Source organism: Carassius carassius, chromosome 38 (genome assembly GCF_963082965.1).
Source record: "Carassius carassius chromosome 38, fCarCar2.1, whole genome shotgun sequence".
In the NCBI taxonomy this organism is placed as follows: domain Eukaryota; kingdom Metazoa; phylum Chordata; class Actinopteri; order Cypriniformes; family Cyprinidae; genus Carassius; species Carassius carassius.
In genome coordinates, this window is record NC_081792.1 from 6,462,057 (window position 1) to 6,484,742 (window position 22,686).

The following is a 22,686-nucleotide window of genomic DNA, read 5'->3' on the forward strand; positions in this document are numbered from 1 at the left end:
GGGCTGGCTTTATAACTCGTTTGAAGTAATGGTGCTTCATATAACTTTATCCAGAGAAACTAATGTCAATGATAAATCCCTTGTGATGTTTGTACTGGCTACTGTATACAGGCCACCAGGGCACCATACAGACTTTATTAAAGAGTTTTGCTGATTTTACATCCGAGTTAGTGCTGGCTGCAGATGAAGTTTTAATAGTTGGTGATTTTAATATCTATGTCGATAATGAAAAAGATACATAGGGATCAGCATTTTTAGACTGTAACGATGTACAAACTTCATATTCATCGGGAAGAAGGAGGCGGGAACCGGCAGACAATCAAATCAAACTTTAATTACAAAATAAAGACAAAACAGCGCGTCAGCCCCTCACGGACGACTGACGCGCACAAATAAAACCCAAACACAACTAAAACCCAGGCCCGGTCCTCTCTCATCCGTCACTGTCGTCGCTCCAGATTTATATCCCTCCATCTCCTCCGTGGGACTCGAGACCGGTGGGTCGAGCAGGTGTCGCTCATTTCCAATCACTCCACCGGCCTCGCTCCTGTTCCCACATCTCTCGGCCCCGCCCCACTCATCACATAGACATTCTGAACTCTATTGGGGTTAGACAACACGTCTCAGGACCTACTCATTGTCGAAATCATACTCTAGAATTGATGTTGATGGTGTTGAAATTATGCAGCCAAGTGATGATAGGTCACGGTTGGTAAACAGTGATCTCAGGGTTATTCACTATGTGGGTGAAGTCTGTGTGTTACGCGTCAGCACTGATTGTTTCTTGTGGGCGTCTCCATGAATTGTCATCAGCAACAGCTGTCACTCATTACTCATCCCTATATATTGGCCTGTCTAGCGTCTTGTGTTTGTCAGAGCGTTGTTTCCTGATATTTTTCTCTCTTGTGTGTTTCTGCATTTGGATGTCCGTGTCTCCCAGGAACTCCGTCCACTCATCGCATATCACCATCGGATCATCACTTACCTTTCGGCTCGCTCTCCCGCAGTTCCTGTATCACCCTCTCCTGCTGCCAACTCATCACCGCACTTCGGATCCTTCACTCACCTGCATCTTCCAGGACTGTGTATCCCTGGCCAAGTATCATCCGTGTTTCCATCTTTATGTACTGTGCCATTCATATAATTAAATATTCATTACTCGTACTTGCTTCCTGCCACTCCTTTCACCCAGTCGTTACACAACGCTCTGACCTAACATGGAAGCAGCGAGCACCACTTCACTTTCTGACTTCATCCGCCACAGCGTCAACTGCATGGATCAGCAGCAGGAGAGCATTGTAAACACCGGACACGCGATCCAAGCGACGGTGACACAGGTGTCCGAGCTCACCCAGCAGATCCATCAGCTCACCTCTCCCGCTGCGCCAACCGCACCGGCTGCGATGCCCACCCCCGGGAGGTCTCCCATGACCACTTCCGGCCAGAGCCCGACTTCCGGCGCCAGAAAGTTACTCCGGTGAGCCTGACTTTTGCAGAACTTACCTTAACAATTGTTCCATCTATTTGGCATTACAACCCCACACCTTCGCGACGGAAGAGTCCAAGGTTGCGTTTGCTCTCACTTTACTTTCTGGCAGGGCCGCCTTATGGGGGACGGCGGTGTGGGAGAACCATCATCCGTGTTGCACCTCGTTCCACGCCCTCTCCGAGGAGATGAAGAGGGTATTCGATCGGGCCGTGGCCGGCAAGGAGGCCGCTCACCAGCTATCAGACCTCCGACAAGGGAAATTGTCGGTGGCAGATTACTCCATCCAGTTCCGCACCCTGGCGGCCGCGTGACAGTGGAACGAGGAGGCGTAGTGGGATTGATTCCTGCATGGGCTGGCCGATCGTGTTCATAAGGAGATCTACCTCCTCGAGTTGCCCCAAACACTCAACGATCTCATCAATCTGGCGCTCCGGGTGGACGCCTGGATTAATCGCCTTGGTAAACAAACCAGTCAATCACGCCTACACATATCTCCAGAACGGGGTCACTCGAGTCGAGAGAACATGGTCGGTCCCGTCCACGGTTACGTGCAGGTGGGTAGAGCTAGACTATCATGGAAGGAGAGAGAGAGGCGGAGGTCCCAGGGAATGTGTCTATATTTCGGTGGCTCTGGTCATTCCCTCCAATCATGCCCAGTAAAAGAACCAGCCCTATAGTAAGTTTGAGGCTACTATCGGGTGGGATCTCCCCCGGGAAGTGCTCAACTACATCTTCGACTCTCCTTCCAATGAAACTGAGGTGGGAGAACCATACTCACAACTGTCACGCCCTTCTGGACTCTGGAGCCGAAGGTAATTTCATTGACAATGTCCTTCCCATGTCTCGTCCTATCCATGTCACCGCACTCAATGACCAGGAACTGCCACACGTCACTCACAACACTGAACCCATAACTCTGCTCACCTCAGGAAACCACACCGAAACCATATCCTTTTACCTCATGGACTACCCTGTTGCTCCCATTGTTTTAAGTCACCCCTGGTTGGTCAAACACAATCCACAAGTGGATTGGGGTTCCAACACAGTCACTTTGTGGAGTGAAAGTTGTCATGAGTCTTGTCTGGTTTCTGCTTGTCCTGTTGTGCCTGTTTCTGTCTTTCAGGAGGAGACCACGGTGTTATCAAACGTGCCCGCAGAGTACTTGGACCTGAAGGAAGTGTTCAGTAAGTCCCGCGCTGCTTCTCTTCCTCCGCATCGTCCCTATGACTGTGCTATAGATTTAGTTCCAGGTAAGTCTCCGCCTAAGGGCAAGCTTTACTCTCTTTCTATTCCTGAGAGGGAGGCCATGGAGAAATAAATTTCTGATTCCTTGGCATCAAGGTTCATCCGCCCTTCCACTTCTCCAGCGGGGGCGGGATTCTTTTTTGTGGGTAAGAAGGATGGTTCTCTGCGACCTTGTATTGACTACCGAGAGCTGAACAACATCACGATAAAGAATACCTATCCTTTGCCGTTGATGTCTTCAGCTTTCGAGAGGTTACAGGGAGCATCCATATCCACAAAACTGGATTTATGTAATGCTTATCATTTGGTCTGCATTAGAAAGGGGGATGAGTGGAAAACCGCCTTTAACACCCCTAGAGGACACTTTGAATATTTGGTGATGCCGTTCGGGCTCTCCAACTTGCCAGGGGTTTTCCAAGCACTCGTTAATGACGTGTTGAGAGACATGGTATATCATATGTTTACCTGGATGACATACTGATTTTTTCTTCCATCTCACCAGGAACATATGCAAGTTCGTGGTGGAGGTCGACGCATCAGTGGTGGGAGTAGGTGCAGTTCTTTCCCAACGTGCTGCCTTGGACGATAAGATGCATCCCTGCGCGTTTTTCTCCCATCGTTTATCTCCTGCTGAATGCAATTATGACATTGGTAACAGAGAATTGTTGGCTGTCAAATTAGCTTTGGAGGAGTGGCGTCACTGGTTGGAAGGGTCAGGGGTACCTTTTATTGTTTGGACCGATCATTAAAATTTTGAATACATCAGAACTGCCAAAAGACTCAATTTCAGGCAGACTCGGTGGGCACTTTTTTGTCGTACCGCCCGGGTTCCAAAAACGTTAAACCAGATTCTTTGTCACGTCTTTTTAATCTGCCCGGTGAATCCAGAGTGTATTGTACCTGAGAAAATAGTCGTCTCAGCACTCGTATTGGAGGTTGAGTCAAAGGTCAAGACGGCCTTAGAAGGGGTAACGCCTCCGCACGGATGCCCACCGAATCGTTTATTTGTGCCGGAAGAGTTACGGTCCGAGGTTATTCAGTGGGGTCACTGCTCTAATGTTGCTTGTCATCCAAGGATAAGGCAAACCAAGGGTTTAGTTAACCCTCTCAAGTCGATTAACGCGGATACGCGTTTTGAGTCATTTTCTCCCGATAACCCCGAAAAGAACTTAAATTACACTTTCAGTTTTAATCGTACAGATAAGAGCAATACATCAATCGAATCTGTAAAGGGTCTACTTTTTTTTTGGATACAGACATAATAACAACAAAACTTTGTGCACTTATAAAATAAAGATAACAAACAAGGTGCGCTGTCTGCAGCCTTTGTCTGCGCTGATCTTCTTTTACAAACACGTCATTTAAATGAACTGTAACTCCGTGAATACTCAACGAAAATACATGAGAGAGATATCTATAGAAAGCTTGACATGTCTATTTTTAAACTAAACAAGTACCGCCGAAAACAGATATTCTGTGATAAAGTTATCCATATGAAAACAACGCGATGTCTGTTTTTCATGTCTCCCTTCATTATATCTAATGTGACCACGCCCCCGCGCCGAATGCGCTATTCAGATTCAAACTGAAGCGCGCAGCTTGAATACGCCCATAACAGAAGAAAAAGCAGCGAGACTGTTCAAGTTTTTTTTATTTTACTGTTTGCTTCGCGATGAGAGGAACAACACATAATTCACCCCAAAAAGATGTGATGTGGTTGAGGATTTGAGAAATGGATTTCCTCAGAAAAAAAGAATGAAGCACTTTATTCAGCAGAGATCATAAACATGAGTAAGTCTCTTTTCATTTATTTATATACTTGTACTAGTTTTCACATAACGTGTAAACTATTTAGTAACGTTTTACTAGTTAGACTTTTTCCAAACTATAATTCCTGACTAAATTTATAATCAAGTGAAACATTATGAAGTTTCAATAACAATATACAACACTATACCCTTCAAAAGCTTGATGTAAATAATATAAATGTAACAAATAGATAACTGTAACAAATGTAAAAAACAATGCTTTTCTTTCAATTTATTCCCCCTAAAAACCCAGAAAAATATTCTCAGCTCTTTTCAACATTAATAATAATGATGATAATAATAACAACAAATGTTTTTTTTTTTTTTGTAGAAAATAAGATTGTTAAAAGGATTTCTGAAGGATTGTGTGACTGGAGTAAGCATGCCAAACAATTTGTTTGAAAGTCAGCTTTGATTGTTTCTAATAAACTGTTTAACTGCTCCCCCAAGTGGATATTAAATTATGTTGTGGGATAATTAAATATATTCTTAATAAACTACAAACATAAAATTATATAGATTTATTTTGTTCTCACATTCTCTCTTGTAACTCCTCACTCACAGTGGCACAGATGACTGAAAGGCTCATTGTGCAGCTCATTATGCAGGCCTTTGTCTTCTCAGGTGTAAATCACAATGATATTCATGGTAGTTGACGCCTACTCGCATATGACTTTTACCAACAAAAAGTGTCTTAGAAAATTTAAATCAATATATTGTTTTCTGTGAGTGAGTAAACAAGATGATTTTCACATCATTTAGAAAGAAAAATTCTAGGCTACAAGCTCCAGTTCTCAAAAATCCCGGAAACCATTGTTCTTTATGTGTTTTTTTTTGCCTTATTCAAGCGTTTTAACATTTTTAGTTTTTCACTAACCACGCATAATATTTTTTTTCTCACAAACACAATCATGTACAAACATGCATTTCACATATTATTACAGCCCAGTTTGTGCTGATTACAGTGAGATTAGTCTTTACCCATTTAGATATTTATAAGAAACTGAAAAAAGCACAAATGTCAGGGCATGACAAAACTTCTCCAGGCCCCAAAAATACCCTTAGACTCCAGAGGGTTAAGCAATGATTCTGGTGGCCACTTATGGCTCGCGACGTTCACGATTTTCTTTTGGCTTGCTCAGTTTGCGCCAGTGGTAAGTCATCTAACCGACCTCCAGATGGGCTTCTTCAACCGCTGTCTGTCCCTTCGAGACCCTGGTCACATATCGCTCTAGATTTTGTTACCGCCCTCCCGCCCTCTAATGGCATGACGGTTGTTTTGACTGTAGTGGACCGGTCCTCGAAGGCGGCACATTTCATTCCCTTGCCCAAATTACCTACAGCCAAGGAGACAGTGGTCACTGTCATTGATCATGTCTTTCGGTTACATGGCCTCCCGGTAGACGTGGTTTCTGACAGGGGATCCCAATTTATATCCAAATTTTGGAAAGAATTTTGCTAATTATTAGGAGCGACGGTTAGTCTGTCTTCGGGTTATCACCCTCAGAGTAACGGGCAAACTGAGCGAGCCAACCAGGATTTAGAGAGAACGTTGCGATGTTTAGTCAAGAATCCTTCTTCCTGGAGCCAACAACTCTCTATGGTGGAGTACGCTCACAACTCGTTACCAGTGTCAGCCACGGGCCTCTCTCCGTTTCAGTGTAGCTTAGGTTACCAGCCACCTGTTTTTCTGGAGTCTGAAGTCGCGGTGCCCTCCGCTCACACGTTTGTCCAGAGGTGCCACCGCACCTGGACCAGAGCCCGCGAGACTCTGCTCCAGATGAGGGAGCACACTAAGGCCAAGGCCGATCGCCACCGGTCGAAGCCTCCCGTTTACGTCGTGGGTCAAAAAGTGTGGCTTTCTACTAACAACATTCCGCTCCGCTTCTAATAAATTAGCTCCCAAATTTATTGGCCCGTTTCCTGTCACCAAGATCATTAGTCCGGTGACAGTCAGCCTCAAACTACCTCCGGCGCACAGGAGGATTCATCCCACCTTCCATGTGTCCAAAATTAAACCCGTGTTTTATTCACGTATTAATCCGCCTACCCCAGTTCCCCCACCGCCGCATCTCGTAGATGGGGAGCCAACTTATTTGGTTAATCGGATTCTGGACACGAGACGGAAGGGACGAGGATTCCAGTGCTTGGTGGACTGGGAAGGTTACGGTCCGGAGGAGAGGATTTGGGTACCTGCTAGGGACATACTGGATCACTCCCTTATTGAGGATTACAATCAGCGGTAGGCCCTTCTGGGAACTCCAGGAGGCGTTCCTAGAGGGGGGGTACTGGGTACAGGGTTTTTCACTATGTGGGTGAAGTTTGTGTGTTACGCGTCAGCACTGATTGTTTCTTGTGGGCGTCTCCGTTAATTGTCATCAGCAACAGCAGTCACTCATTACTCCTCCCTATATATTGGCCTGTCTAGCGTCTTGTGTTTGTCAGAGCGTTGTTTCCTTTTACTCGTCTGATGTTTTGCTCTCTTGTGTGTTTCTGCGTTTTGGACTGCTCTCAGATCAGTGGCTAAATTAACAAAAAAACAGGACGCCACCCGATTCAAATATTCCATCAACGTTTAATAGTAATGACTTTATGAATTTCTTCACTGATAAAATAGATAACATTAGAAATACAATAGTGACTGTAGATTCTTCAGTATCTAACACTTCAGTTTCATCCATCGGCCCCAAATATAAACTGTAGTGTTTTACAACTATAGGACAGGAAGAGATAAATAAACGTATCACTGCATCTAAACCAACAACATGTTTATTAGATTCTGTACCCACTAAATTACTGAAAGCGTTATTACCTGTAGCCGAAAGAACCACTTCTCAATATTATTAACTCGTTATCTTCAGGTCACGCCCCAAAACCATTCAAGCTGGCGGTTATTAAGCCTCTTATTAAGAAACCACAACTAGATCCTAGTGTACTGGCAAATTATAGGCCTATTTCAAATCTTCCATTTATGTCTAAAGTTTTAGAAAAAGTTGTGTCTGCTCAATTGAGCTCCTTCCTGCTAAAAAATTATCTGTATGAAGAATTTCAGTCAGGTTTCAGGCCCCACCATAGCACAGAAAATGCACTTGTTAAAATTGCAAATGACCTACTTCTTGCGTCAGATCAAGGCTGCATCTCATTGCTAATTTTACTTGATCTTAGTGCTGCGTTCGACACCATAGATCATGACATACTCATAGATCGATTACAAAACTATTAAAGTATTCAAGGGCAGGCTCTAAGATGGTTTAGATCCTACCATTTGGTTTATTTAAATGGGGAGTCATCTCATTTATCACCAGTAAAATATGGAGTGCCACAAGGAACCGTCCTAGGTCCCCTTCTATTTTCAATATACATGTTGCCCCTTGGTAATATTATTAGAAAATACGGGATTAGTTTCCACTGTTATGCTGATGATACTCGGTTATATATCTCAACAAGACCAGATGAAACTTCTAAAATATCTAAGCTAACAGAGTTTGTTAAAAATGTAAAAGATTGGATGACCAATCATTTTCTCCTATTAAATTCGGATAAGAGAGATATTAATTATTGGACCAAAAAACATTACAGAGAATCTAGTAGACTACATGGATGTATGGTTGCTTCCTCTACAGTCAAAAATCTGGGTGTTATATTAGACAGCAACTTTTGAAAACCATATTTCCAATGTTAAAAAAACTGCATTCTTCCATCTTGGAAACATTGCCGAGCTACAAAACATGTTACCCATTTCTGATGCAGAAAAGCTAGTTAATGCATTCATGACCTCTAGACCGGACTATTATAATGCACTTCTAGGTGGTTGTCCTGCATCTCCAATAAACAAGTTACAGGTAGTCAAGAAAATATGATCATATTACCCCAATTTTACAGTCTCTGCACTGGCTACCTATTAAGTTCCATATCAGTTATAAATTATCATTGCTTACCTATAAGGCCTTAAATGGTTTAGCTCCTGAGCACCTAACTAGCCTTATACCATGTTACAATCCATCATGCTCCCTGAGGTCACAAAATTCTGGACCTTTGGTAGTTCCTATGATAGCAAAGTCCACCAAAGGAGGTAGAGCTTTTTCACATTTGGCTCCCAAACTCTGGAATAGCCTTCCTGATAAAGTTCGGGGTTCAGACACACTCTCTGTTTAAATCTAGATTAAAAACACATCTCTTTCACCAAGCATTCAAATAATACATCTCATAAATTGTGACTGCGGTTGCATCTGGTCAAATGCAAATTCTAATTTTTTAGCTTGGGTTAAACTAATTAATTTTACTTTGTTGGAAAAGCAGCTACGCTTATGATGTCTCTATTTTTTTTCTCTGTTTTGCCACGGCTAGGATTTATACAAGCTCCAGTCTGGATCCAGAACACCTGAGAAGAGATGATGCTGACACCCTCAGAAGACCCCAGATGATGCTAACCGTGAATCAACAAACAGAACTTACAAATATTGCTACAACTGTGATTGCATCATATAATAATTGCTGTTAATAATGTTCATCGTCTGGCTGACTACGTCTTGTATAAGTTTTTCTGAAAAATCCTGTCATATGCAAACAAACTGACAGTCACCACTTATAAGTTACTACTAAACATTGTAGAAACGTTATTTCCTGTAAAGTTGCTTTGTAATGACTTGAAACGTGAAAAGCGCTATACAAATAAACTTGAATTTAATGGAGTTGAATCATTATTTAGTTTTGTGCAAATTTCATATAGCTAAAATTTTACATTTTTATTCTTGTTACAAGTATTGTAGAACCATCGCTTCTACCACAAAAGACTGCTTTGTAAATAATAGGGCTGAAACGATTCCTCTAGTAACTCGATTACAAAAAAATGATCGAGGCAAATTCCTCTACCTCGAAGCCTCTTTTAATTTATTTTAAATCTCACGTCAATTCTTTTGCAATGATTTTTAAATGTGACAACGCGTTTACGTCTCCCACAAAGCGGAAGGAGACACAAGCGCTGCGTCCGAAATTGCATACTGCAAGGAGTCAGCAGTGTTTTGATTTGAGGGCGCAGGCAAACGTAAAGAGAACGTCGTGGCGTGTGTTCATTGCAAGATAGAGCTGGCATACCACAACTAGGGCCCTATGATTGCCACAATGCAGAAAATGCGGAGGGAATTGCGTCTTCCTTTATTAACACACACTGAAGCACGCGTGACGCTCGCGGTAATTTCAGCGTCTGCTGTCTCACTAAATAAGGACGTAAACACATGAACAACATCTCTCAAGAATTGCTCTGACAGACACTTCATGAGCATTTGACCAAAACTAGTGTCACATCACATACACAGAACTGTAAAGGTACGTCAAAACCTTCAAAATAAAAGTCTGGTTAAAGACTATTGTTCAGCAGAATGTACATAGCCTACTACTAAAAAACAAAACAGGTTTAATCACATAAAATTTCTTCCATTTTTAATAGTAATTCCCCTTTGTTTACCAAAAAGTTAAGTTTGTTAAATTTTTTCAATAGTTAAAAGATAAATTAAATTAATGTTTTATGTGTTTAATGTTTAATGTGCATCTTTATCCTTTATTTAAAACGCCAACTGAATGGCACTTAAATGCACTTAATTCATCTGTCAACTTTATTGTCATTGTTCACAGTACAAGTACAGACAGAGAAAAAATGGGTAATAATTAAATGTTTATTTTTGATGTATGCATTGCATTCTATGCATTTAAAATATATATTTTTTTTCTAAAAAAGGAAACTTAGTTGTTCATTTTAAGAGATAATTGCATAATTACTATTGCACTTTAATTAAGCAAAAACACATTTTATCCGATTACTCGATTAATCGATGGAATTTTTGGTAGAATACTCGATTACTAAAATATTCGATAGCTACAGCCCTAGTAAATAATCTTCCTGATGTATCCGAATTCCTTAGCATATCCAAAACCTCAGAACAACTTCATTATGTAACAAACTATGGACTCTCTCTTTTCTCATTTCCCAACATCACAGCAGTAATGAGTTTATGAACTACTTTACTTCTAAAATCGATACTATTAGAGAAAATTGCAACCATTCAGCCACTACAGTATCGCATCAGACAGTGCACTATAGATTCCCTGAGGAACAGTTCCACTCATTCTCTACTATAGGAGAGGAAGAATTGTATAAACTTGTTAAATCATCTAAACCAACAACATGTAAGTTAGACCCTATACCATCTAAGCTCCTAAAAGAGGTGCTTCCAGAAGTCATAGATCCTCTTCTGACTATTATTATTTCCTCATTGTCATCAGGGTTTTTCCTGGGTCAAAATTGGTCTTCGGTGGTGGCTGACCGAAATGGTCATCCACACACAGCAAAGAGTACCCTATATTGATCCCAATATTGACAAATGGTACATTTAAAATAAATACAAAGAAAGTGATTTTTTTCTTATCCTATTTATTAATGAAAAAATGATCACTGTCATCCTTTCTTGCCCTCTTTGCAAAAAAAGCTGTGATTTTTCCACGACTGGCTTTTATAGTTTAGAAAGATAAAATCCTTTTTTGATATACCTGATAATTATTTTAGTATAATCATATCAATTAAAAAGTAGCATTAAAAGGTGTAATAGTGTAATTTTTTACCATATAAATTGTAAGAAAATTAGCAGCTAGCTAGCAAAAGGCTTGCTTTGTGCTTTGATCTAGTTTCATCTCACTCCAGTCTAACTTAAAATGATTTTATAGGTTATTTACTACACATTGTCATAGGCCTATTTATTAATGCTAAATTTTACTAAACACTCTTGCTAAATGGGGTAAGCACACGTACTTTCTCATTTCAGATGTGTATGTTCTTCTAAGAAGTAATGATTCGTTATACTCTGATTCAGACACTGACGGGCAGACCAATTGCTTTAACCATTCATTATAATGAATTGGCTCAAAGGAGTCATTAGGTCGTGATAGCGGACGTGTTGTGTGGGAATCCTGGCTGTTACATTGCGAAAGATTTGTCAACACACACACACACACACACATACAAAAAACACTTCATAACTATTATATATATATATATATATTTTTTTTTTTTTTTTTTTGCGTTTATTTAAAAGTTATGTCATATATGGCTGCATGTGTGGAATGCTTGTCACAAGTTGTAAGAAAAGATGAGGCAAATTTTATTTTGACTGCAATTCACACCCAGCGGTAATTCAGCAAAAATATTTTCCGAATGCACCACGTGAAACATGTATTCGGCCTTCCGACCATTAGGATCAGTTGATTTTGATGTGACGGAGAGTGCCCGCTCGGGGGTGGGGCACTGTGCTCGTTCTCTCCGTCACTAGCCTGCTTCACTCACAAAACCCAATTACAGATCAAATATGGCTTTGGCAGGACAAAAAATCGTTTTGGCGGCCGCCAAAAACTTTTCAATGTAGGAAAAACCCTGATATATCCCAAAAATCTTCAAACTGGCTGTTATTAAGCCTCTCATATAAAACCACAACTTGACCCAAAAGAGCTAGTTGATTATAGACCGATCTCGAATCTCCCTTTTCTGTCCAAGACACTAGAAAAGGTAGCATCCTCATAATTATATCATCTGATCGTGGTTGTATCTCTTTATTGGTGCTATCGGATCTTAGTGCAGCATTCGACACTATTGACCACAACAATCTTTTGCATAGACTTGAACACTTTGTTGGCATTAATGGAAGTGCAATAGCATGGTTTAAAATGTACTTATATGACCACCATCAATTCGTAGTAGTGAATTAAGAGATATCATATGGATCACAAGTGCAGTATGGAGTACCTCAAGGCTCAGTACTAGGGTTACCCTTGGGAGATATCATGAGGAAACACAGTATTGGCTTTCACTGATATGCTGATGATACTCAGCTCTATATTTCTTTGCGGCCCGGCGAAACATTCCAAATTTCCTTAGAAAGCCACGTTTCTAACATTTGTAAACCTGCATTTTTCCATCTCAAAAATATATCTAAATTACGGCCTATGCTCTCAATGTCAAATGCAGAAATGTTAATCCATGCATTTATGACCTCAAGGTTAGATTATTGTAATGCTTTATTGGGTGGTTGTTCTGCACGGTTGGTAAACAAACGCCAAGTAGTCCAAAATGCAGCAGCTAGAGTTCTTACTTGAACCAGGAAGTATGACCACATTAGCCCTGTTCTTCCCACACTGCACTGGCTCCCTATTAAACTCAGGCAATTTTATAATACCTAGAATATCAAAATCAACTGTGGGTGGCAGATCCTTTTCTTATTTGGCACCTAAACTCTGGAATATCCAACCTAACATTGTTCGGGAGGCAGACACACTCTTGCAGTTTAAATCTAGATTAAAGACCCATCTCTTTAATATGGTTTACACATAACACACTAATATGCTTCTAATATCCAAATCCATTAAAGGATTTTTAGGTTGCATTAATTAGATAAACCGGAACCGGGAACACTTCCCATAACACCCGATGTACTTGCTACATCATTAGAAGAATGGCATCTCCGCTAATATCAGTCTGTTTCTTTCTTATTCCGAGGTCACCGTAGCCACCAGATCCAGTCTGTATTCAAGAAAGAGGGTCACTGCAGCCACCCGGATCCAGTACGTATCCAGACCAGATGGTGGATCAGCATCTAGAAAGGACCTCTACAGCCCTGAAAGACAGCGGAGACCAGGGCAACTAGAGCCCCAGATACAGATACCCTGTAAAGACCTTGTCTCAGTCAACCACCAGAACAAGACCACAGGAAACAGATGATACTTCTGCCAATCAGATTTTGCTGCAACATGGAATTGAACTGCTTGTTTCGTCTGGTCAGAGGAGAACTGGCACCCAGACTGAGCCTGGTTTCTCACAGGGTTTTTTCTCCATTCTCCACCGATGGAGTTTTGGTTCCCTGCCGCTGTTGCCCCTGGCTTGCTTAATTGTGGTCACTTCATTTACAGCGATATCGTTGACCTGACTGCAAATGATTGCACAGATACTATTTAAACTGAACTGAGATGATGACATCACTGAATTCAATGATGAACTGACTTTACCTGTCATTTTGCATTATTGACGCGCTGTTTTCCTAATTTATGTTGTTCAGTTGCTTTGACACAATCCTATTTGTTTAAAGCGCTATATAAAGGTGACTTGACTGCCGTCATACAAATAATGCAAATGTATTGCCGTAAACAATGTTTTTTGTGACACCACAAAATAAACGATAGAGCACAATATGAATCGACAGACTTTTAATTTCGTCCATCTGATATATACCGTCATATCGCCCAGCCCTACATGAACGCTAAATAAAATGATTGGGTTGATGTGCAAGTTTAGGTCACAAGTTTCAAATCGGAATAGATATTTGTTTGACATGCGAACCCTACCGCAGGAATGGTACAAATGGAAAATATCAGTGGTTTTGAAACCGCTAAATTTTCAAATCGCGGTATGCCTTGAAACCGGTAATTGGCCCATGCCTACCCATGAATATATTTTAGTCTTAAAACTCTTACCTTTTCCTCATATGGGTCTGCAGGGACATGCAACACATTTCTGACCAGCAGCAAAATTCTCTCGATCAGTAAATTATCCTCCTCGGCTCTTTGCTCCCAGTCCTAAGAAAGAAAAAAAAAACAGGAGGAATCTTAAAACATATTTCTAATAAATCATACCATCTCACATAGATATGATCCTCACCAGCTGTAGAAGGTTGTAGAGCGTTTCACTCAGCACTGTAAAGATCTTCTCATCTGCAAATGCCTGATAACACAAAATAACTTTAATCTTTAAAAATATATAACACAGTAAAAAAAAAAAAAAAATAGATAATAGATAAAATTAGTATATGTGAGGATTTCCAGTCAGGATTTGGACCGTATCATAGTACTGAGACTGCTCTCCTTAGAGTTACAAATGACCTGCTCTTATCATCTGATCGTGGTTTTATCTCTCTATTAGTTCTATTGGATCTTAGTGCTGCGTCTGACACGATTGACCACAACATTCTTTTGCATAGACTTGAACACTTTGTTGGCATTAATGGAAGTACATTAGCATGGTTTAAATCGTACTTATATGACCGCCTTCAGTTTAAAGCAGTGAATGAAGAGGTATATCGATCACAAGTGCAGTATGGAGTACCTCAAGGCTCAGTACTAGGGCCGCTACTCTTCACTCTTTATATGTTACCCTTGGGAGATATCATCAGGAAACATGGTGTTAGCTTTCACTGTCATGCTGATGATACTCAGCTCTATATTTCTTCGCGGCCCGGTGAAACACACAAATTTGAAAAACTAATGGAATGCATAGTCAATATAAAAAAACTGGATGACAAAATTCTGAAAAAAAAACAGGTGTTAATTATAGGACCTAAAAACCCTGCATGTAATAACCTAGAACACTGTCTAAGACTTGATGGCTGCTCTGTCAATTCTTCATCATCAGTTAGGAACCTAGGTGTGCTATTTGATTGCAATCTTTCCTTAGAAAGCTACGTTTCTAGCATTTGTAAAACTGCATTTTTACATCTCAAAAATATATCTAAATTACGGCCTATGCTCTCAATGTCAAATGCAGAAATGTTAATCCATGCATTTATGACCTCAAGGTTAGATTATTATAATGCTTTATTGGGTGGTTGTTCTGCACGCTTAATAAACAATCTACAGCTAGTCCAAAATGCAGCAGCAAGAGTTCTAACTAGAACCAGGAAGGATGACCATATTAGCCCGGTCCTGTCAACACTGCATTGGCTCCCTTTCAAACATCGTACAGATTTTAAAATATTGCTTATTACTTATGAAGCCCTGAATGGTTTAGCACCTCAGTATTTGAATGAGCTCTTGTTACAATATATTGCTAGGACCTCTACAGCCCTGAAAGACAGACAGACCAGGACAACAAGAGCCCCGGATACAGATCCCCTGTAAAGACCTCGTCTCAGACGACCACAGGAAACAGACGATTCTTCTGCACAATCTGACTTTGCTGCAGACTGAAACTGAACTGCTGGTTTCGCCTTGTCAGAGGAGAACTGGCCCCCCCGACTGAGCCTGTTTTTCTCCCAAGGTTTTTTTCTCCATTCTGTCACCGATGGAGTTTTGGTTCCTTGCCGCTGTCGCCTCTGGTTTGCTTAGTTGGGGTCACTTCTTTTACAGCGATATCGTTGACTTGATTGCAAATGAATGACAACTCTTCCCTCTCAGTGACACAAGCTGACTTAAAGGCTCATTATGCAGCTCATTATGCAGGCCTTTGTCTTCTCAGGTGTAAATCACAATGATATTCATGATAGTTGACGCCTACTCGCATATGACTTTTACCAACAAAAAGTGTCTTAGAAAATTTAAATCAATATATTGTTTTCTGTGAGTAAACAAGATGAGTTTCACATAATTTAGAAAGAAAAATTCTAGGCTACAAGCTCCAGTTCTCAAAAGTCCCGGGAACCAATGTTCTTTATGTGTTTTTTTGCCGTATTCAAGTGACTTAACATTTTTAGTTTTTCAGTAACCACGCATAACATTTTCTTTTCTCAAAAATACAATCAGGTACATCCATGCGTTTCACATATTATTATAGCCCAGTTTGTGATGATTACAGTGAGATTAGACTTTACCCATTTCGTTATTTATAAGAAACTGAAAAAGCACAAATGTCAGGGCATGACAAAATTTCTCCAGGCCCAAAAAATACCCTTAGACTCCAAAGGGTTAAACTGAACAGAGATGGCATCACTGAATTCAATGATGAAATCCCTTTAACTGTCATTTTGATTATTGACAAGCCTGTGCCGTTGACAAGCCTTCTCAGTGGGATGAGCCATCTGCCTCGCAGACAGAAGCCAGCCTTCTTATTGCCGCTTTTATTTCAAAGGCGGCTGCCCGGAATGCGATGCCATGGCTATGTCGACCCTTCGGGATCGTCTAGCCTCCTTTGACGTGCAGAAGAGGACAGCTGCTCTCTTCTAGCCTCTGAGAGCGAAGGAGTGAAGGATGGTCGGGCTCCAACCCGGACCCCGCCCCTTGCACACAAGAGTAGTGCGGTGTGCGGTCTAGCTTCGACGCGGAGCCTTTCTGAGATGTGCCCGCTGTACAGTGCTCAACCCTACTCACAAACACGGGTCGCTCTGTGAAACGTTTCCGGATACTTAGCTGTAACCTTGTTCCCTGAGAAAGCGTAACGAGATGTTGCGCTGCTCAGCGCATTGGGAAACGTCTTATTAGTGACCAGCTGTGAATAATGTGTGTAACACATCGATAGAATTGACCCCGTGGTGATGTAGCCTCGGTTGATGACATCATCAGAGCGCGCTGGCAACACGGGACTATAAATAGATACGCCACAGGTGCATCAACAGGATATTTTGTCTGAAGAGCAGTCCTGTGACATATTCAGTACAGCAATAAAGCGCAGCGTCTCGTTCCGCTTTCTCAGGGAAAAAGGTTACAGCTAAGTAACTGGGAACGTTCCCTTTCGAAGGCTTCAGGCGATGCTGCGATGCTCAGCACATTGGGAATGAGAATACCCACGCCGCCGTGCTTGAGAATGTCTGGACCCCTAAGGTTGTGCAGGTGTGCGATCAAACCACAAGAAGGCCTCAGACATTAGCTTGTGATGTTGACTCAAGGACACGAGAGCCCGGAGTAGCATGGACATCCAAACTATAAAATCTTATGAATGTGTGCGGAGAGGACCAACCTGCCGCATCACAAACCTGGGGGGCACCCCTTATTGCCATGAGAAAAACCGTTTTAGAGTCAGAAGTCTTATCAGACGCTGATTCTAACGTTTCAAAGGGGTTTTAAACCAGACCCTCGAGAACTCTGTCTGGTGGAGGAAGCCTTAGCACTAAGAATGGTATTAATAACATCCGGCGAAAGCCCTGTGTTCCTCAGTTGGTACCCTTCAGCGGCCAAACATGAAGGTTCCACAGGTTGGGCCTGGGATGAAATATCTTGCCCCCTGCCTGAGACAGAAGGTCCCTCCTCTCCGGAATTGCCCATGGCGAGCTGTCGAGGAGAGATATTATCCCCGAGAAGCATACTCTGTTCGGCCAACGTGGTGCTATCAGCACGAGGCAAGACTTTTGTTGGCGAACTCTGGCTAGGACTCCCAGGAGCAGAGAGACTGGAGGAAAACGCATACAGGCCCATTTTGGGCCATGTGTGCGTCATCGCATCCAGACCCAGAGGGGGCTGGGTGACTCAGAGAGAAGTAGAGGGGACATTGCGCTATCTGATGGGAGGTGAAGAGGTCCACCTCTGCTTCGTAAAAATTTTTCCAAATCTGTTTCACTACCTCTCGATGTAACCTGGTGTCGTCCACCCGTACTAGGACATGACAGCCCCTCAAGTGATAGAGGAACTATTTCAGAGCCAGGAATACGGCCATCAGCTCGAGGCAATTGATGTGCCAATCGAGCTGATGACCCCCCCATTCCCCTTGAGCTGGGTGGCCATCCAAGACCACTCCCCAGCCCATCAGGGGCTGTGCTCAATACCCCCGCAGAAATGCACTCTGAGAGTGGTAACAATTTTAACACTTCCTTTTAAGGGGATGTTAGATGTTCTGTGTCCTGAACAATGGCAGGAAACATGGGAACATCTAACATCTTGCTGGAAAACCACCACCTCCCGAAGCACAAGAAGTGGCGGGGATGGAGGGGTTTTGTGAGGGTAACGGGAAGGGGCGAACGCTCCCTTGTGCGCCTAGAGCCACTAGCTCGGTGCCCTGAAGCGGCGGACCAGCAGGGGACGACTGTACTAGCTGCTCTAGAGACCTCCGTAGAGGTAGCAAGCCTCTTAGCACCGCTAGTTTCCAGGCGGTAACTGAGAGAATCGCTCACCGGAGATTGCTGCGCCCTGAAACACCTGCAGGGTTGGCAGAACGATCTCCTGTTTTTAACTAATACCTCGCTTTAATTCACCTCCCCCGAATCACACAAAGTGGCAGGGATGGAGGAGTTTTGTGAGGGTAACGGGGCGGGGCGAAAAGCTCTCGAACACACACCATCCCATGAGGGACTACCCCCACCAGCAAGGGCGCCAGAGCATCAGGACTTCTTCTTCTTATCAAGGACAGTCCTGATGTCTGGCCTGGGAGGTTGGTGAGCACGGCGAACCTGTCCCCAATCCCTACGAGGGGGAGCACGGTTTGCCACGCTCTGCTTCTTAACCTCCCTGGCTTTTGAAGGACCGGGGCGAGGCCGGGTGGCTGACGGCCCCGCCCTTTGAGTGCTGCAAGGAAGGAACTGAACAAACGCTTCATGTTTCTTCACCTCCCTAAACCTGTTGACAACCGTATTAACCGAATCGCCAAACAGGCCCGATGGAGAAATAGGAGAGTCTAAAAGAAACAATGTTCCCTCTCCTTAATGCCCGTCAAATTAAGCCACAGATGCCTCTCCGTGCTGACTAAAGCGGACATCGATCGCCCAATGGCATGAGACATTTGCTTGGTCGCACGGAGGGACAAATCTGTGGCCTGCCCACACTCAAGTCCTTCAACAGGTCAGCCTGGTACGCCTGTAACACTGCCATAGTGTGCAGCTTAGCACCAGCCTGACCTGCAGCTTGGTAAGCTTTACCCACTAGCGATGATGTTATTTTACAAGGCTTAGTGGGGAGAGTAGGTTTCATAACCGAGGATGCGGACTCGGGCGAGAGATAGCTTGCAAGCGCCACTTCAACCCGCGGCATCTCTGAATACCCCCGCGACTTCGCATCCACGATAGTTGAAAAAGTCAACGTCGAGGGCACAAAGACGCGGGAAGTATACGGTTTGCTCTACGGCTTCGATAGCTCATCATGTAGGTCCTCGAAAAAGGGGAAAGACTGATGTTGTGGTCTCTCTCTCCTACCACTCGACAGAAACCTATCCTCCAGCTTACTGGATTTGGTGACACCGTAAGCGAAAGGTACGAACCCGACGCTCGTTTGTCACGCAAATCAGCACGAGAGCCCTCCGATGAAAAGGTGGATGCAGTCTGAAAATAGTTCAGATGAGCACGAAGCATCTTCACTGAGAGCAGTTCACAATGCTCGCACTCACCCGTCTCTAAAGCCAGAACTGCGTGCTCTTCTCCCAAACAAACAAAACAGTAAACATGTGTATCCAGCTCATACATAGGACAAGAGCATGGAGGAACACAGCACTTACTATTTTGTTGACTCATCCTACGAAGATCTGTAGACGACGGTCTGTTTGCTTGTTTTGTTTTGTTTTTAGAACAAATAATAAGAAAACTAGTAGATAGAATAGAAAAAGAATTGAGAATTCTAGTGTTAGAGGCTCATTTTAAATAAAATCTAACTAATAAATGCATATGTTAGAAGGTCATTATTTATAATAAATTAAAAGAAAGCATAGAAAGAATAAAGAATGCTAGTGTTAAAGGTAGGGATGTAACGATATGACATTTTTTGGCCGATACCGATAATTCTTTAAATATGAAAGCTGATAACCAATATGTTGGCCGATAAATGTAAATCCACATTTTTACATAATTTTTCAGAGCCTGATTACCAAAAAAGTCTCACCATTAAAGGGCATTAAACACTTCAACATAAATCAAACAAAGCAGCCTTACAAGTAAATAAAATACTGCTTAAATAATGAAAAAAAAGTTACAGGACAACATTGTGTAAAAAAAAAAATATAGCAAGAGATAGTCAAAATCATTAAATATTGTCATTATTACGAGTATTTGGCATTTCCAATTAATATAGACCTGTTATTTTCTGGCTATTATTATTAGCTTACTTTTATTATTGAATTAATAATACAATTAATTTGCTTTGCAACAATTTCATAGCGCATCACTGCATAAATGACACGCTGTGACTCACAGCCTGTGAGGAAAATAAAAAAATTGTCTATTAGCTTAGACTACTCAATGAAAATGTTTTAAAAATGGATTTTAAAACAGGTTTATTATAGCCTACAATGAATTATAGGCCTATAGCCCAAGTACAACTTTTACACTTCAGTAACACTTTATCAATGATCAAAAGAGCAGCTTTATTTTATGCACCGATTTCAAAAACAACCTGTTCAACACCGATAATCTTTCTTCTCGTTTTCACTATGTTCAGGCCACGAGAGAAACATTAAAGAAATAAATTAAAACATTTATATATACACACTACATATTAGGAGATTAGTCTCTCGTTGTCTCTTGAGAGAATACTCACTGTTAATTTGTGTGCCGTCAGATGCCGAAAGCACCGTCAATTGGTAAAAGTCTAAGATGTTCACCGGCATAAGTTTGACTTTCACAAAGTTTGTACGTTGCTTGTATGATATCTACTGGCTCGACTTCATGATTTAAAAAAGAAGTACGCAATTTCCAATATTGCAATGCATTGCAACTCGAATGGTCAGATGTGTCGTGAACACGCTCTTGGGTGCTGAAATACACGGGAAATAAAACCAAATAATTCACAACTTTTTTTACGGTAATATTCTCTTTATAATATTGTTTTTATGACATTCCCAATTTAATTATTCATGTTGTACATTGCTGTTCAAGCTGCGTGTGCTGAAGAGCTGAATGAACACAGGCAAACTGAAGTGCTGCCAGCTTATTCAACACAGGGAAACGCATCATATATTCAGATATTTAAACAACATAAATATAATATTACAACTTATATACTAGGGATAATGCTTAAAATGATAATCACGATTATTTTGATTAAAATCCTAATCACGATTATTAATAACGATTATTCTATCCTGCTAAACAAATAGCTTGCGAAAAAGCACACACTGGCTATATGACACTTTCATGTAAGCAGAATATCGCGGTGGAGATTTTGCTAAACTCGCATGTTTTCATCATCAGCGCTTGTTCCGCCATCAGTGAGCACGCACAGGGTTACCAGATTGCACAAATTAAATAAAACATTGGGCAGAAAGTGTATCTTTAAAGGAGAAAAGCTCCGTTTTGAGGCTTAAAGCATGAATGCTAGTGAACACTTGTTAGCAATGCAAGATAATGCAAATGCCAAATTAAAAACAAAGTTTCAGGATAAATAACGAGCCGGCCAATATTGTGACGATTATTTTTAATTAATCGAGAAAGGTGGATATCGTTATCAAGATTAAAATACAATTAATCGTGCAGCCTTATTATATACATACAAAAATAAATGCACACGTGAACTCAAACTAAGTTACGTGCTAATCCGAATGTTTAACTTCTGTTGTAGATGCGCTCTTGGCTCTTCCCGCAACAACGCGCTGAAACACGGAAACCAAACCGAAAGAATTCATAAAGTTTTATTATAATAGCATTCTCATTATAACATTATATATATGACAATCTCAATCATAGTTAATGTTGTAAGCTTCTGTTTGAGCTGCGTGCGCGGAGCTAAAGATGATCAGCAGCAAACTGACGAGCTATTAATCCTCTATAGGTTATAGCTTAACCAAACGCATTCTATATGAGAACAATCTGATTTATGCGCATAAAATAAACAATATTACAATGTACAATTGCACAAAAGACTGTAAATACACAAGCGAACTTAACTGTGCTAGTTGTGTGGATGCGTTGTCCCTTAACAACGTGATAAAACACGGGCGAACAAAGACTGCCTTACATTATTTTACAGTAGCTAATAATCTCATTATAATACAACAGACTTGTCCTGCACGTTTCAGTTCACTGTATTTTCCTGTCCGTAGTATCTCCAATGATATTTCAACAATTAAAAACCATCATGGTGAACAGTGCGCATCTTAAGTGTCTCTGCAGGAAATAATGCATTAATTTATCGGCTCTAAGATCTCAGCCAAATTCTCTTATCGGTTCCATAACGATAACAGAAAAATTAACATTTATCAGCTGATGTCGATATGGTGGACGATATATCATGCATCCCTAGTTAAAGGCTATTTTCCTTTTAAATAAAACAAGTTGTAAGAATAGAAATAGAATAAAGAGTTCTAGATTAGATGGTCAAATGAAGATGAAATATGTATTTTCAGCCGTTTCTTGAAAATGATTAAGGACTCAGTTTCTTGGATTGAGCTGGACATGTCATTCCACCAGGAGGGAACAGTAAATGGAAAAGTCCATTTATGTTTTATCACTGGTTGAATGCAAAATGTTTCATTCTTAATTGCCGCTTAAC

General features: G+C 41.5%; 1 protein-coding gene across 1 annotated transcript in view; it reads right to left on the reverse strand.

Annotated features, from left to right (window-relative positions):
• timeless (timeless circadian clock) overlaps positions 1 to 22,686 on the reverse strand; it is a 150,651-nt gene that overhangs the window by 123,884 nt on the left and 4,081 nt on the right. Inside the window, exons 5-6 of the mRNA XM_059529031.1 lie at positions 14,237 to 14,299; positions 14,053 to 14,154 (exon numbers count right to left, since the gene is read on the reverse strand). Of these exons, the coding sequence (XP_059385014.1) occupies positions 14,053 to 14,154; positions 14,237 to 14,299 (165 nt within the window). The remainder of the gene's footprint in view (positions 1 to 14,052; positions 14,155 to 14,236; positions 14,300 to 22,686) is intronic.